This window comes from Pygocentrus nattereri, chromosome 18 (genome assembly GCF_015220715.1).
Source record: "Pygocentrus nattereri isolate fPygNat1 chromosome 18, fPygNat1.pri, whole genome shotgun sequence".
In the NCBI taxonomy this organism is placed as follows: domain Eukaryota; kingdom Metazoa; phylum Chordata; class Actinopteri; order Characiformes; family Serrasalmidae; genus Pygocentrus; species Pygocentrus nattereri.
The window spans coordinates 4,855,465-4,871,815 of NC_051228.1; the positions used below are offsets into that span (position 1 = coordinate 4,855,465).

Genomic DNA, 16,351 nt, shown 5'->3' on the forward strand with positions numbered 1-16,351 from the left:
CTGGCCCAGATGATTTTACCACATGTATTGATATATTTGCCCTCTTGAAATTCTTTTTTATAGCTAAGTATGATCCCTCCCACTGACATATGATTAGTTAATTCGTCCCCATCACTCAAGTAGCATTTTGCAGCATTACTTTCCCTTTAATTATGATAATAATGAAGCGTGAAGTTTTTGCACATATTCGTTGTCCAGCAGTGATCTGTTCTTTAGGAGCCATCATTACAGAAGGTCATAACAAATCAACTTCATATTTGTGTCAAGGGAACAGCGGCCATATTACAGACAATTCTTCAGTCTGAGATCTGCTTTGTTGTTATGGCACCTTCAGTTAAGCATGAAGTTAGGACAGAAGCTATTACAGGACAACAGCTCTTAAGTCTATAATTTTATCTGATTTCCAGATAAGGAAATGGCACTATAGAAACATCCTAAGTTGCCAAAATAATCTAAATATTTTCTTAAGTTTAAGACTAAGTCCAGAGTGTCTTTAGTTCTGTTTTAATCATCTGTTTCTATTGTTTCATGCAGTGATACGCAGAATAATAGTAATATCAGATAAAACATCACAGCGACAGTAGATAATAATGAGGAGGCCGAGCTGAACACGCGTCTGTTTATTAGGAGGAATAACGTTAGCGTGCTCAGCTAAAGAGTTTGGGAAATTAAATAGTAAGGATGGAGCGGCGACGCTCTGATAAACAGCAAAAAGCTTTGCCGCAATGTTCTTCACTCAGTTTATCGCGCTTTAGTTTTGTTGACCTTTTTTTCCCTCAGTAACAGTAGCTAACAGTAGCTGTCTGGCTAAGTAACCTGATTACGTTCAGACCTTTAACCTGTGCACGGATCGTCAGTTGCTAGGCAACATACATGATAGTTGCCTGTCGACTTCTTTCAAGTAAGTTAAGATTTCCTCACTTGAGATCAGAGAAGATGCTGTAAGATTAAGATAAGATTTGCCTCTGAGATACGAATTTGTGAAAAATCTTATCTCGACCTCTCACATCTTAAGGTAAGACAAATAGATACGAATTTGGCCCCAGAAAGCAGAATGTGAAGATTTATAGTACTTTAAATATTATCTCTTTGAATTATATATATGTATATATGTGTGTGTGTATATCTGTCTGTCTGTCCTGCGATTGACTGGCCAGGGTGTATCCTGCTTTCCACCCAATGACCCCTGGGATAGGCTCCAGCACCCCAGCACCCCCCACGACCCAGAAGGCGAGGCGGCTCAGACGATGTGTGTGTGTGTGTGTATATACATATATATATATATATATATATATATATATATATATACACGTATATATATGGGAAACACAATTACTTGGTTGTAATTACAGTTCCATCACCAAAAAGCCAGATGAGTTATCAGCAACAGGGTAGTGCACTTTCCTTCAGCAGTCTGTACTACCTCTGTTCTCCCTAATAGATACTGCAGTTCTCTACTCTTGTACAGTCTATAATAAATTATGAATTGAAAAACTTTACAATAAGACTATCCTTATAAATTGGTTATGAGAGGTTAAAAACTGTCATAAGGTGTTCTTATTACATATAAAAGTGAAGTGTCTGTTGCTTGCCAGATAGTGACCCCACATTCATCATCATCATCATCGTTGACCGCTAGTCCAGATAAGGTCGTGGTAGCAGATGGGAGAGCAGAGAATCCCAGATGACCCTGTCCCCCGCAACTTCCTCCAGCTCATTCCAAGGGACCCCAAGCTGCTCATAGGCCATCTTGGAGATATAATCCCTCCAGCGGGTCCTAGGACGACCCCAGGGTCTTGTCCTGGTAGGCCATGCCTGGAACACCCCTACCGGGAGGCGTCCAGGGGGCATCCGGATCAGATGCCCGAGCCACCTCAGCTGGCTCCTCTCAGGAGGAGTAGCGGCAGGTCGAGAACGAAAAACACTGATCATTTTACCAGAACTAACTAGATCTAACAGGGTACCGATCTACAGGGAGGAGAAACCTGGGTCAAGGTTTAAAAATAACATTTCACAAATAGTCTGGTACAGTGACCGCATTACTGATGCTGCCTGTCCCAGCCTGCGGCCGATCTCACGATCCCTCTTCCTGTCACTCGTGAACAAGACCCCAAGATACTTAAACTCCTCCACCTGGGGCAGGTCCTTTCCCCTTACCTGGAGTGGGCATGCTATTCTTTTCCGGGCCAAGACCATGTACTCAGACTTGGAGGTGATCCGCATACCAACCGCTTCACACTCAGCTGCAAACCGCTGCATCGAGCGCTGAAGGCATCCATGTGATTCCGCCAAAAGAACAACATCATCTGCCAATAGCAGAGACGCCATCCTCCAGTCTCCATACGTAATGCCCTCCTGACCCCGGCTACGCCCTGACAGTCTGTCCATGAATATCATGAACATGAGTGGAGGACAGGGCACCACCCTGGCGGAGTCCAACGCTAACACTGAAAGAGTCTGACTTAATGCCGTGTATTCGGACACAGCTCTCGCTCCAGGAGTACAGAGATTGGATGGCCTGGAGTAGTAGCCCCAGCACCCCATACTCCCGGAGGACCTCCCACAAGATATCACAAGGAACACGGTAATAAGCCTTTTCCAAGTCCACAAAACACATGCAGACTGGGTTGGCAAACTCCCATGCCCCCTCAACAATCTGTGAGAGGGTGAAAAGCTGGTCCATTGTTCTACGGGTGGGACAGAATCCACATTGTTCCTCCTCAATCTGAGGTTCAACTATCGGTCGGAGTCTCCTCTCCAGCACCTTGGCATAGACTTTCCCAGGGAGGCTGAGCAGTGTGATACCCCGAAAGTTGGGACACACCCTCCAGTCCCCCTTTTTAGAAATAGGGACCACCACCCCAGTCTGCCAGTTCAAGGGGACTGTTCCCGAGATCCATGCAATAATGAAGAGGCGTGTTAGCCATGACAGCCCCAAAATATCCAGAGCCTTAAGCATCTCTGGACGAATCTCATCCACCCCTGGTGCCTTGCCACTGAGGAGCTTACCAACTACCTCATTGACCTCCACCAGGGAAATGGAACTTGACACCCCAGGAGCCTCTGGCCCTGATTCCCGTAAGGGAGGCACGTCTCCCGGATTAAGGAGTTCCTCAAAGTGCTCCGTCCACTGACCGGCAATATCCTCATTTGAAGTCAGAGTTTCTCCACCCTTGCCAAATACAGCTTGGGCGCAGCTACCCCGACCACTCCTGAGTCGCCGGACAGTTGTCCAGAACCTATTTGAGGCAGAGCGAAAGTCTTTTTCCATGGCCTCACCAAACTCCTCCCATGTCCTGGATTTTGCTTCTCCCACCATTGCAGCTGCCACCCTTTTTGCCTGTCGGTACCTCTCTGCTGAATCAGGAGTGCTTTGGGCCAACCAGTACCTAAAGGCCTCTTTCTTCAGCTTGACGGCCTCTCTCACCACTGGTGTCCACCAGGAGGTTCTTGGGTTACCGTCCCGACAGGCACCCACAAGCTTTTGGCTACAGCTATGCCTGGCAGCTTCCACAGTGGAAGTTTTGAACAGGGTCCATTCAGACTCCATGTCCCCTACCTCCTCCGGCACATGAGAAAAGCTCTCCCGGAGGTGGGAGTTGAAATCATTCCAAAGAGGGGCCTCTGACAGTCGTTCCCAGCAGACCCTCGCTATTCACTTGGCCCTACCGCATCTGACCATCAGTCTTCCCTGCCGTCTGATCCATCTCACCACCAGATGGTGATCAGTTGACAGCTCAGCACCTCTCTTCACCCTAGTGTCCAGAACATGTGGTCCCAAATCAGATGAAACAACAAAGTCGATCATTGACCTTTGACCCAAGTAGCTCTGGTACCATTTACACTTATAAACATCCTTGTGTTTGAACTTGGTGTTCGTTATGGACAATCCATGCCTGGCACAGAAGTCCAATAACAATTCACCATTCGGGTTTAGATCGGGCAGGCCGTTCTTCCGAATCATGCCGCTCCAGGACTCCCAGTCATTGCCAACGTGAGCATTGAAGTCTCCCAGTAAGACTATGGAGTCTGCAGGCGGGACCCTTTCTAGAACCCCGCCCACTCGCTCCAAGAAGGCCAAAAACTCTGACCTGTTGTTTGGTGCATAAGCACAGACAACAGTCAAAGTTTTCCTCTCTGCGATTTTAATTCGCATTGAGGCGACACTCTCATCCACCTGCACAAGTTCCCGATCCTTCCCCTCCAGTGAGGTTACTTTCCATGTACAAAAAGTTAGTTTTTGCTGCAGGGGCCGGTTACGTGAGCTGCCCGGCCACCAGACGCCACATTCCCACATTCATGTCTACTAATAAACCTCAGATTGTGTGGGTTACTCATCTTACTTTCAGCATTCAACCTTTTCATTTTAAACTACTCATAAGCCCTTTATGAGTATTATTGTAAAGTGGTACCTTGCAAATGAAGTTAGCTGTGTGGTAATGGTTTCATCGGCTAAAGATAAAAATGATCTGAACACAAATTAAACCTAGAAGATTTAAATATTCCACATGATAAAACTCTCTTAGCTTCTTCTCTGAGCCATGGATAGAACATGGCATAAATCAGTGGATTTGCAGAGGAGTTCTTGTATAGCAGCCATTCAAGCAGAGTCCACACTATTGATACAATTGTGACACTTTCACCTGACAGAGAACTCACATAAAACTGTATCCAGCAAGCAAGATGAACAAAAATGAGAATTCCCAATGTTTTCACAGCTTTGTTTTCAAAAGAACTTGACGGTTTGACTCCATGTTTCTTTGAGACACCATTTATCACAGCTGTAACACCTGAAGCTCCTTAGTGGTGAACAATCAGTGTTGGTGCTTTTTTCAATTGTCCCGTCTTAAACTCTTGAGTCATGTCATGTGCTTGCTTAAACAGGGAATCGTGTGACCCGTCTGAGATGCCTCATTATCTCACAAATTCACTGCAGCTCCAACTGTTATTTTCACCTCTGCATTAACCACTCTGTTCTGTGGTCCTAAAACATAGAAGGCCTTAAGCCTACAGTGTTTGCTCAAGGTCCTAATGCCTCTGGTGACCTCATCTTCAAACACATATGTAAGTAAAACAAACCTTTATCTCCAAAGTAGCCAGGGAGTGGCTTGGGATCCCCCAGAATGAGCTGTAGGATGTTGGACAGGGTCATCTGGGATATTTCTTCTTGCCCGACTATTACCACAGCCCTATCTGGATTAAGGGGGTTTTCTTAAATAATGATGATAAATTGTCCACTCTGTTCTGTGGTCCTGAAGCATGGAAGGCCCTGAGCCCACTGTGTTTGATCAAGGTGCTGATCCCTGACGACCTTATACATATGTGAAACAAACATTTATTTGAAATGAATCATTTTCACTCTTTTGTCTGTAAGTAAGGTTACATATTAAAGTTAGAGCTTAGGTTAGGTTAGAGCTGTGCATATTTTAATAGAGTGATTAAAATCAGTGTCAGGGCCACACAAAATAAAGTTGTACATACATATCTGAGACCAGATCATATTCTGTTCCAGGTTCTTACATGTATGACTTGGTTGAAATTACAGTTCTATTTCCCTACTGTCGTGCAGTATATAATAGATTATTAGTACAAAATAACTAGAAAACTGTCCTTATAAATCAATTAAGAATGGTTAAAAATTCTTCATGAATAGATATTAACCCCTTAACAAGCCATGGGCCTATACCCTAACCCTATAACGTAAAGAATTGCTCCATTATTTTTAGTAGTTATTGAATAATAAGCCTTTGGACAAAATAAACCTGGATCGTTAAGGGGTTAATAAGGTCATGAACACATTAAAAAACATTACTAAAATGTTAGTACATGTAAAAAAGAGGCAGGTGCTTACCAAATAGTCACCCCACGTTTATGACCACTGTTAAACCCCAGATCATTTGGGTTGCTCACTTTATGTTCAGCATTCAACCTTTACAGTTTTCATTTAAATCAGACAGAACAGGTCACAGTGGATCTTGTTATGTATCAGTTCTAACATGAAAAAATATTTGTTTAACTATTTTAAACCATTCATAAAGCCTTTATAATATTGGGTAGTGGTACACTGGAAATTAAGTGAGCTGTGTAGTAGTGCTGTTTTTTTCAGCTGAAGTTAAAAATGTTCTGGATACAAATTAAACCTTGAAGACGATGATTCAAATATTCTACCGGTTAAAATACACTTAGCTGATTCTCTGAACCATGAATAGAAGATGGCATATATTAATGGATTCACAGAGGAGTTAAGGGGCAGTAGCCATCCAAACACAGTCCACACCATGGATGAAGACGTGACACTTTCAACTGACAGAGAAGTTACATAAAACGGAATCCAGCAAGCAAGATAAACAAAAATGATGACTCCTAATGTTTTCGCTGCTTTGGTTTCAGAAGAATTTGAAGGTTTGGCTCCGTGTTTCTTTGAGGCTCCAATTTTCACAGTTCTAACAGCTCTAGCTTGACGTCTGGCCACAGTAAAAATGATTGAATACAAGACCAGTATAACAGAGCAAGGGGCTAGAAAACCAATAACCAGGTCAGAAATTACCCAGGAATATTTGACGAATAAGACACACTCCCCATAACATTCACTGGATATCTGAGACAGAAGAAGGTGATCATTAGTGTACGAATAGATAATGGCATAAAATGAACAGAAAGACCAGCAAATCATGATGAACACAGACATTTTACAAACTGTGACTCTCGTAGAGTACAGCAGAGGGTCACTGACAGCAATGTACCGGTCAACTGCAATGAAAACCAGGCTAAAGAGAGATGCTGACATGGACAGATTATAAATTATTGGAGAAACAGAGCATGCGATTTTTCCAAGATACCAACAGGAGTCAACGAGCTCCATTATTTTTACAGGCATAACAAACAGCCCCACGAGAAGATCCGCCACAGCCAGAGAGATGATGAGCAGGTTGGTGGGAGTGTGGAGCTGCTTGAAGTGAGAGATGGAGATGATCACCAGCAGGTTCAGAAACACAGTGAACACAGAAACACATGAGAGAACAATAAACAGAAATATATAAGCAGGACCTGTTCGGACCTCCTTTCTGCACGATGAGTTGACGCCAGGAAAACAGTACCGGATGGACATGTTAATCTGATCCTCAGTGATCATCTGGCCCAGATGATTTTACCACATGTATTGATATATTTGCCCTCTTGAAATTCTTTTTTATAGCTAAGTATGATCCCTCCCACTGACATATGATTAGCTAATTTGTCCCCATCACTCAAGTAGCATTTTGCAGCATTACTTTCCCTTTAATTATGATAATAATGAAGCGTGAAGTTTTTGCACATATTCGTTGTCCAGCAGTGATCTGTTCTTTAGGAGCCATCATTACAGAAGGTCATAACAAATCGACTTCATATTTGTGTTAAGGGAACCAGCGGCCATATTACAAAAAATATCCTAAGTTGCCAAAATAATCTAAATATTTTCTTAAGTTTAAGACTAAGTCCAGAGTGTCTTTAGTTCTGTTTTAATCATCTGTTTCTATTGTTTCATGCAGTGATACGCAGAATAATAGTAATATCAGATAAAACATCTCAGCGACAGTAGATAATAATGAGGAGGCCGAGCTGAACACGCGTCTGTTTATTAGGAGGAATAACGTTAGCGCGCTCAGCTAAAGAGTTTGGGAAATTAAATAGTAAGGATGGAGCGGCGACGCTCTGATACACAGCAAAAAGCTCTGCCGCAATGTTCTTCACTCAGTTTATCGCGCTTTAGTTTTGTAAGATAAGTCTTTAGTAAGATAAGATTTGCCTCTGAGATACGAATTTGTGAAAAATCTTATCTCAACCTGTCAGATCTTGAGGTAAGACAAAGAGATACGAATTTGGCCCCAGAAAGCAGAATGTGAAGATTTATAGTACTTTAAATATTATCTCTTTGAATTATATATCTGTATATATGTGTGTGTGTGTGTCTGTCTGCCCGGCGATGGACCGGCCAGGGTGTATCCTGCTTTCCACCCAATGACCCCTGGGATAGGCTCCAGCACCCCAGCACCCCCCACGACCCAGAAGGAGAAGCGGCTCAGACGATGTGTGTGTGTATATATATATATATATATATATATACGTATATATATATACGTATATATGTGGGAAACACAATGACTTGGTTGAAATTACAGTTCCATCATCAAAAAGCCAGATGAGTTATCAGCAACAGGGTAGTGCACCTTCCTTCGGCAGTCTATACTCTCTCTGTTCTCCCTAATAGATACTGCAGTTCTCTACTCTTGTACAGTATATAACAAATTATAAATTGAAAAACTTTACAATAAGACTATCCTTATAAATTGGTTATGAGAGTTTAAAAACTGTCATAAGGTGTTCTTATTACATATAAAAGTGAAGTGTCTGTTGCTTGCCAGATAGTGACCCCACATTCATCATCATCATCATCATCGTTGACCGCTAGTCCAGATAGGGTCGCGGTAGCAGTTGGGAGAGCAGAGAATCCCAGATGACCCTGTCCCCCGCAACTTCATCCAACTCATTCCCGGGGACCCCAAGCCGCTCATAGGCCAACTTGGAGATATAATCCCTCCAGCGGGTCCTAGGACGACCCCAGGGTCTTGTCTTGGTAGGCCATGCCTTCAACACCCCTACCGGGAGGCGTCCAGGGGGCATCCGGATCAGATGCCTGAGCCACCTAAGCTGGCTCCTCTCAATGCGGAGGAGTAGCGGCTCTACTGTGAGCTCCTCCCGGATGACCAAGCACATCATTCTATCGCATAGCATGTGGCCCGCCACCCATACATAATGCCCTCCTGACCCCGGCTACGCCCTGACAGTCTGTCCATGAATATCATGAACAAGGGTGGAGGACAGGGCACCACCCTGGCGGAGTCCAATCCTAACACTGAAAGAGTCTGACTTAATACCGAGTATGCAGACACAGCTCTCGCTCCAGGAGTACAGAGATTGGATGGCCTGGAGTAGTAGCCCCAGCACCCCATACTCCCGGAGTACCTCACACAAGATATCACAAGGAACACGGTCCTAAGCCTTCTCCAAGTGCACAAAACACATGTAGACTGGGTTGGCAAACTCCCATGCCCCCTCAACAATCTGTGAGCGGGTGAAAAGCTGGTCCATTGTTCCATGGCCAGGATGGAATCCACATTGTTCCCCCTCAATTTGAGGTTCAACTATCGGTCGGAGTCTCCTTTCCAGCACCTAGGCATAGACTTTCCCAGGGAGGCTGAGCAGTGTGATACCCCGATACTTGGCACACACCCTCTGGTCCCCCTTTTTAGAAATAGGGACCACCACCCCAGTCTGCCAGTCCAAGGGGACTGTTCCCGAGATCCATGCAATATTGCAGAGGCATGTTAGCCACGACAGCCCCACAATATCCAGAGCCTTAAGCATCTCTGGACGAATCTCATCCACCCCTGGTGCCTTGCCACTGAGGAGCTTACCAACTACTCATTGACCTCCACCAGGGAAATGGAACTTGACACCCCAGGAGCCTCTGGCCCTGATTCCCGTAAGAGAGGCACGTCTCCCGGATTAAGGAGTTCCTCAAAGTGCTCCTTCCACTGACCGACAATATCCTCATTTGAAGCCAGAGTTTCTCCACCCTTGCCGAATACAGCTTGGGCGCAGCTACCCCGACCACTCCTGAGCCGCCGGACAGTTGTCCAGAACCTATTTGAGGCCGAGCAAAAGTCTTTTTCCATGGCCTCACCAAACTCGTCCCATGCCCTGGATTTTGCTTCTGCCGCCATTGCAGCTGCCACCCTTTTTACTTGTCGGTATCTCTCTGCTGAATCAGGAGTCCTTCAGGCCAACCAATACCTAAAGGCCTCTTTCTTCAGCTTGATGATCTGTCTCACCACTGGTGTCCACCAGGAGGTTCTTGAGTTACCGTCCCAACAGGCACCCACATGCTTTTGGCCACAGCTACGCCTGGCAGCTTCCACAGTGGAGGTTTTGAACAGGGTCCAATCAGACTCCATGTCCCCTACCTCCTCCGGCACATGAGAAAAGCTCTCCCGGAGGTGGGAGTTGAAATCATTCCAAAGAGGGGCCTCCGACAGTCGTTCCCAGCACACCCTCACTATTCGCTTGGGCCTACCGTATCTGACCATCAGTCTTCCCTGCCGTCTGATCCATCTCACCACCAGATGCTGATCAGTTGACAGCTCAGCGCCTCTCTTCACCATAGCGTCCAGAACATGTGGTCCCAAGTCAGATGAAACGACAACAAAGTCGATCATTGACCTTTGACCCAAGTAGCTCTGGTACCATGTACACTTATGAACATCCTTGTGTTTGAAATTGGAGTTCGTTATGGACAATCCATGCCTGGCACAGAAGTCCAATAACAATTCACCATTCGGGTTTAGATCGGGCCGGCCGTTCTTCCGAATCATGCCGCTCCAGGTCTCCCAGTCATTGCCAACTTGAGCATTGAAGTCTCCCAGTAAGACTATGGAGTCTATAGGCGGGACCCTTTCTAGAACCCCGCCCACTCGCTCCAAGAAGGCCGAATACTCTGACCTGTTGTTTGGTGCATAAGCACAGACAACAGTCAAGGTTTTCCTCTCTGCGATTTCAATTCGCATTGAGGCGACCCTCTCATCCACCGAGACAAACTCCAACTGCATGCTCATCAGCCCAGGGACTTGTGAGTATCCCCACACCCGCCCGGCGCCTCTCACCCTGTGCAACCCCTGAGTAGGAGAGAGACCAACCCCTATCCAGGAGTTTGGTTCCAAAGCCGACACTGTGGGTGGAGGTGAGCCAATCTATATCTAGTTGGTACCTCTCAACCTCCTGCACAAGTTCCCGATCCTTTCCCTCCAGTGAGGTTACTTTCCATGTACGAAAAGCTAGTTTCTGCTGCAGGGGCCGGGTTACGTGGGCTGGCCGGCCACCAGACGCCACATTCCCACATTCATGTCTACTAATAAACCACAGATTGTGTGGGTTACTCATCTTACTTTCAGCATTCAACCTTTTCATTTTAAACTACTCATAAGCCCTTTATGAGTATTATTGTAAAGTGGTACCCTGCAAATGAAGTTAGCTGTGTAGTAATGGTTTCATCGGCTAAAGATAAAATGATCTGAACACAAATTAAACCTAGAAGATTTAAATATTCCACATGATAAAACTCTCTTAGCTGATTCTCTGAGCCATGGATAGAACATGGCATAAATCAGTGGATTTGCAGAGGAGTTCTTGTATAGCAACCATTCAAACAGAGTCCACACTATTGACACAGTTGTGACACTTTCAACTGACAGAGAACTCACATAAAACTGTATCCAGCAAGCAAGATGAACAAAAATGAGAATTCCCAATGTTTTCACAGCTTTGGTTTCAGAAGAACTTGACGGTTTGACTCCATGTTTCTTTGAGACACCATTCATCACAGCTGTAACACCTGAAGCTCCTTAGTGGTGAACAATCAGTGTTGGTGCTTTTTTCAATTGTCCCGTCTTAATCTCTTATGAGTCATGTCATGTGTTTGCTTAAACAGGGAATCGTGTGACCCGTCTGAGATGCCTCATTATCTCACAAATTCACTGCAGCTCCAACTATTATTTTCACCTCTGCATTAACCACTCTGTTCTGTGGTCCTAAAGCATGGAAGGCCTTAAGCCTACAGTGTTTGGTCAAGGTGCTAATGCCTCTGGTGACCTGATCTTCAAACACATATGCAAGTAAAACAAACCTTTATTTCAAAAGTAGCTGGGGAGTGGCTTGGGATCCCCCAGAATGAGCTGTAGGATGTTGGACAAGGTCATCTGGGATATCTCTTCTTGCCCGACTATTACCACAGCCCTATCTGGATTAAGGGGGTTTTCTTAAATAATGATGATAAATTGTCCACTCTGTTCTGTGGTCCTGAAGCATGGAAGGCCCTGAGCCAACTGTGTTTGATCAAGGTGCTGATCCCTGACCTCAAAATACATATGTGAATCAAACATTTATTTGAAATAAATAATTTTTACTCTTTTCTCTGTAAGTAAGGTTACAAAGCTTTAGGGCAGTTTAGGAGTATGAGCTGTGCATATTTTAATAGAGTGATTAAAATTAGTCTCAGGGCCACACAGAATGAAGTTGTACATACATATCTGAGACCAGATCATATTCTGTTCCAGGTTCTTACATGTATGACTTGGTTGAAATTACAGTTCTATTTCCCTGCTGTCGTGCAGTATATTATAGATTATTAGTACAAATAACTAGAAAACTGCCCTTATAAATCAATTAAGAATGGTTAAGTGGTTAAATGGTTAATTAAGGTAAAAATTCTTCATGAATAGTTATTAACCCCTTAACAAGCCATGGGCCTATACCCTAACCCTATAACGTAAAGAATTGCTCCATTATTTTTTAGTAGTTACTAAATAATAAGCCTTTGGACAAAATAAACCTGGATTGTTAAGGGGTTAATAAGGTCATCAACGCATTAAAAAACATTACTAAAATGTTATTACATATAAAAAAGAGGCTGTTGCTTGCCAAATAGTGACCCCACATTAATGACTATTGTTAAACCTCAGATCATGTGGGTTACTCACTTTATGTTCAGCATTCAACCTTTACAATTTTCATTTAAATCAGAAAGAACATGTCACAGTGGTTCTTGTTATTTATGAGTTCTAACATGAAGAAACTTTTGTTTAACTATTTTAAACTGTTCATAAAGCCTATTTGTTGGGTAGTGGTACACTGGAAATGAAGTGAGCTGTGTAGTAGTGCTGTTTTTTTCAGCTGAAGTTAAAAACGTTCTGGATACAAATTAAACCTTGAAGACGATGATTCAAATATTCTACCGGTTAAAATACACTTAGGTGATTCTCTGAACCATGAATAGAAGATGGCATATATTAGTGGATTCACAGAGGAGTTAAGGTACAGTAGCCATCCAAACACAGTCCACACCATGGATGAAGAAGTGACACTTTCAACTGACAGAGAAGTTACATAAAACGGAATCCAGCAAGCAAGATAAACAAAAATGATGACTCCTAATGTTTTCGCTGCTTTGGTTTTAGAAGAATTTGAAGGTTTGGCTCTCTGTATTTTTGAGGCACCGTTTTTCACAGCTCTAACAGCTCTAGCTTGACGTCTGGCCACAGTAAAAATGATTGCATACAAGACCAGTATAACAGAGCAAGGGGCTAGAAAACAAATAACCATGTCAATAATCACCCAGGAATATTTGACGAATAAGACACACTCCCCATAACATTCACTGGATATCTGAGACAGAAGAAGGTGATCATTAGTGTACAAAAAGATAATGACATAAAATGAACAGAAAGACCAGCCAATGATGATGAACACAGACATTTTACAAACTGTGACTCTCATAGAGTACAGCAGAGGGTCACTGACAGCAATGTACCGGTCAACTGCAATGAAAACCAGGCTACAGAGAGATGCTGAGATGGACAGATTATAAATTATTGGAGAAACAGAGCATGCGATTTTTCCAAGATACCAACAGGAGTCAATAAGCTCCATTATTTTTACAGGCATAACAAACAGCCCCACAAGAAGATCCGCCACAGCCAGAGAGAGGATGAGCAGGTTGGTGGGGATGTGGAGCTGCTTGAAGTGAGAGATGGAGATGATCACCAGCAGGTTCAGAAACACAGTGAACACATGAGAGAACAATAAACAGAAATATATAAGCAGGACCTGTTCGGACCTCCTTTCTGCACGATGAGTTGACGCCAGGAAAGCAGTACTGGATGGACATGTTAATCTGATCCTCAGTGATCATCTGGCCCAGATGATTTTACCACATGTATTGATATATTTGCCCTCTTGAAATTCTTTTTTATAGCTAAGTATGATCCCTCCCACTGACATATGATTAGCTAATTCGTCCCCATCACTCAAGTAGCATTTTGCAGCATTACTTTCCCTTTAATTATGATAATAATGAAGCGTGAAGTGTTTGCACATATTCGTTGTCCAGCAGTGATCTGTTCTTTAGGAGCCATCATTACAGAAGGTCATAACAAATCGACTTCATATTTGTGTCAAGGGAACCAGCGGCCATATTACAGACAATTCTTCAGTCTGAGATCTGCTTTGTTGTTATGGCAACTTCAGTTAAGCGTGAAGTTAGGACAGAAGCTATTACAGGACAACAGCTCTTAAGTCTATAATTTTATCTGATTTCCAGATAAGGAAATGGCACTATAGAAACATCCTAAGTTGCCAAAATAATCTAAATATTTTCTTAAGTTTAAGACTAAGTCCAGAGTGTCTTTAGTTCTGTTTTAATCATCTGTTTCTATTGTTTCATGCAGTGATACGCAGAATAATAGTAATATCAGATAAAACATCACAGCGACAGTAGATAATAATGAGGAGGCCGAGCTGAACACGCATCTGTTTATAAGGAGGAATAATGTAGTGCGCTCAGCTAAAGAGTCTAATAATCTATAATATACTGCACGACAGTAGGGAAATAGAACTGTAATTTCAACCATGTAATTTTCCATAAGACTATGGAATCTGTAGGCGGGACCCTTTCTAGAACCCCACCCACTCGCTCCAAGAAGGCCAGATACTCTGACCTGTTGTTTGGTGCATAAGCACAGACAACAGTCAAAGTTTTCCTCTCTGCGATTTTAATTCGCATTGAGGCGACCCTCTCATCCACCGAGACAAACTCCAACTGCATGCTCACCAGCCCAGGGACTTGTGAGTATCCCCACACCCGCCCGGCGCCTCTCACCCTGTGCAACCCCTGAGTAGGAGAGAGACCAACCCCTATCCAGGAGTTTGGTTCCAAAGCCGACACTGTGGGTGGAGGTGAGCCAATCTATATCTAGTTGGTACCTCTCAACCTCCTGCACAAGTTCCCGATCCTTTCCCTCCAGTGAGGTTACTTTCCATGTACGAAAAGCTAGTTTCTGCTGCAGGGGCCGGGTTACGTGGGCTGGCCGGCCACCAGACGCCACATTCCCACATTCATGTCTACTAATAAACCACAGATTGTGTGGGTTACTCATCTTACTTTCAGCATTCAACCTTTTCATTTTAAACTACTCATAAGCCCTTTATGAGTATTATTGTAAAGTGGTACCCTGCAAATGAAGTTAGCTGTGTAGTAATGGTTTCATCGGCTAAAGATAAAATGATCTGAACACAAATTAAACCTAGAAGATTTAAATATTCCACATGATAAAACTCTCTTAGCTGATTCTCTGAGCCATGGATAGAACATGGCATAAATCAGTGGATTTGCAGAGGAGTTCTTGTATAGCAACCATTCAAACAGAGTCCACACTATTGACACAGTTGTGACACTTTCAACTGACAGAGAACTCACATAAAACTGTATCCAGCAAGCAAGATGAACAAAAATGAGAATTCCCAATGTTATCACAGCTTTGGTTTCAGAAGAACTTGACGGTTTGACTCCATGTTTCTTTGAGACACCATTCATCACAGCTGTAACACCTGAAGCTCCTTAGTGGTGAACAATCAGTGTTGGTGCTTTTTTCAATTGTCCCGTCTTAATCTCTTATGAGTCATGTCATGTGTTTGCTTAAACAGGGAATCGTGTGACCCGTCTGAGATGCCTCATTATCTCACAAATTCACTGCAGCTCCAACTATTATTTTCACCTCTGCATTAACCACTCTGTTCTGTGGTCCTAAAGCATGGAAGGCCTTAAGCCTACAGTATTTGCTCAAGGTGCTAATGCCTCTGGTGACCTGATCTTCAAACATATATGGAAGTAAAACAAACCTTTATCTCCAAAGTAGCCTGGGAGTGGCTTGGGATCCCCCAGAATGAGCTGTAGGATATTGGACAGGGTCATCTGGGATATTTCTTCTTAACCGTCTATTACCACAGCCCTATCTGGATTAAGGGGGTTTTCTTAAATAATGATGATAAATTGTCCACTCTGTTCTGTGGTCCTGAAGCATGGAAGGCCCCGAGCCAACAGTGTTTGATCAAGGTGCTGATCCCTGACCTCAAAATACATATGTGAAACAAACATTTATTTGAAATGAATCATTTTTACTCTTTTGTCTGTAAGTAAGTTTATAACACTGTAGTGCACTTTAGGAGCTGTGCATATTTTAATAGAGTGATTAAAATTAGTGTCAGGGCCACACAGAATAAAGTTGTACATACATATCTGAGACCAGATCATATTCTGTTCCAGGTTCTTACATGAATGACTTGGTTGAAATTACAGTTCCATCACTAAAAAGCCAGATGAGTCAAGTAGTGCATCTTCAATCAGCAGTCTGTACTCTCTCTGTTCTTATTAATAGATCTTACATTTCCCTACTGTTGTGTAGTATATTATAGATTATTAGTA

At 43.4% G+C, this 16,351-nt stretch overlaps 2 protein-coding genes across 2 annotated transcripts; both read right to left on the minus strand.

The window, feature by feature from the left end:
- Window positions 1-6,112: 6,112 nt before the first annotated feature.
- On the minus strand, window positions 6,113-7,132 carry LOC108433231 (trace amine-associated receptor 13c-like). The gene has a single exon (XM_037546987.1). The coding sequence runs from the start codon at window positions 7,130-7,132 to the stop codon at window positions 6,113-6,115; it is 1,020 nt and encodes a 339-aa protein (XP_037402884.1).
- Window positions 7,133-12,771: 5,639 nt separating this feature from the next.
- On the minus strand, window positions 12,772-13,783 carry LOC108433234 (trace amine-associated receptor 13c-like). The gene is made up of 2 exons (XM_037547460.1): window positions 13,709-13,783; window positions 12,772-13,605 (listed from the first exon to the last, which is right to left on the minus strand). Exons 1-2 carry the CDS (start codon window positions 13,781-13,783, stop codon window positions 12,772-12,774), a joined length of 909 nt encoding a protein of 302 aa, XP_037403357.1.
- Between the last annotated feature and the right edge of the window lie 2,568 nt (window positions 13,784-16,351).

Bases quoted from the DNA above. Each gene is read 5' to 3' on its own strand.
- LOC108433231 (XM_037546987.1), bottom strand. From the start codon at position 7,132: ATGATCACTGAGGATCAGATTAACATGTCCATCCGGTACTGTTTTCCT.
- LOC108433234 (XM_037547460.1), bottom strand. From the start codon at position 13,783: ATGATCACTGAGGATCAGATTAACATGTCCATCCAGTACTGCTTTCCT. The intron at 13,606-13,708 runs GTCCGAACAGGT...CACTTCAAGCAG, and splicing joins ACTCATCGTGCAGAAAGGAG to CTCCACATCCCCACCAACCT.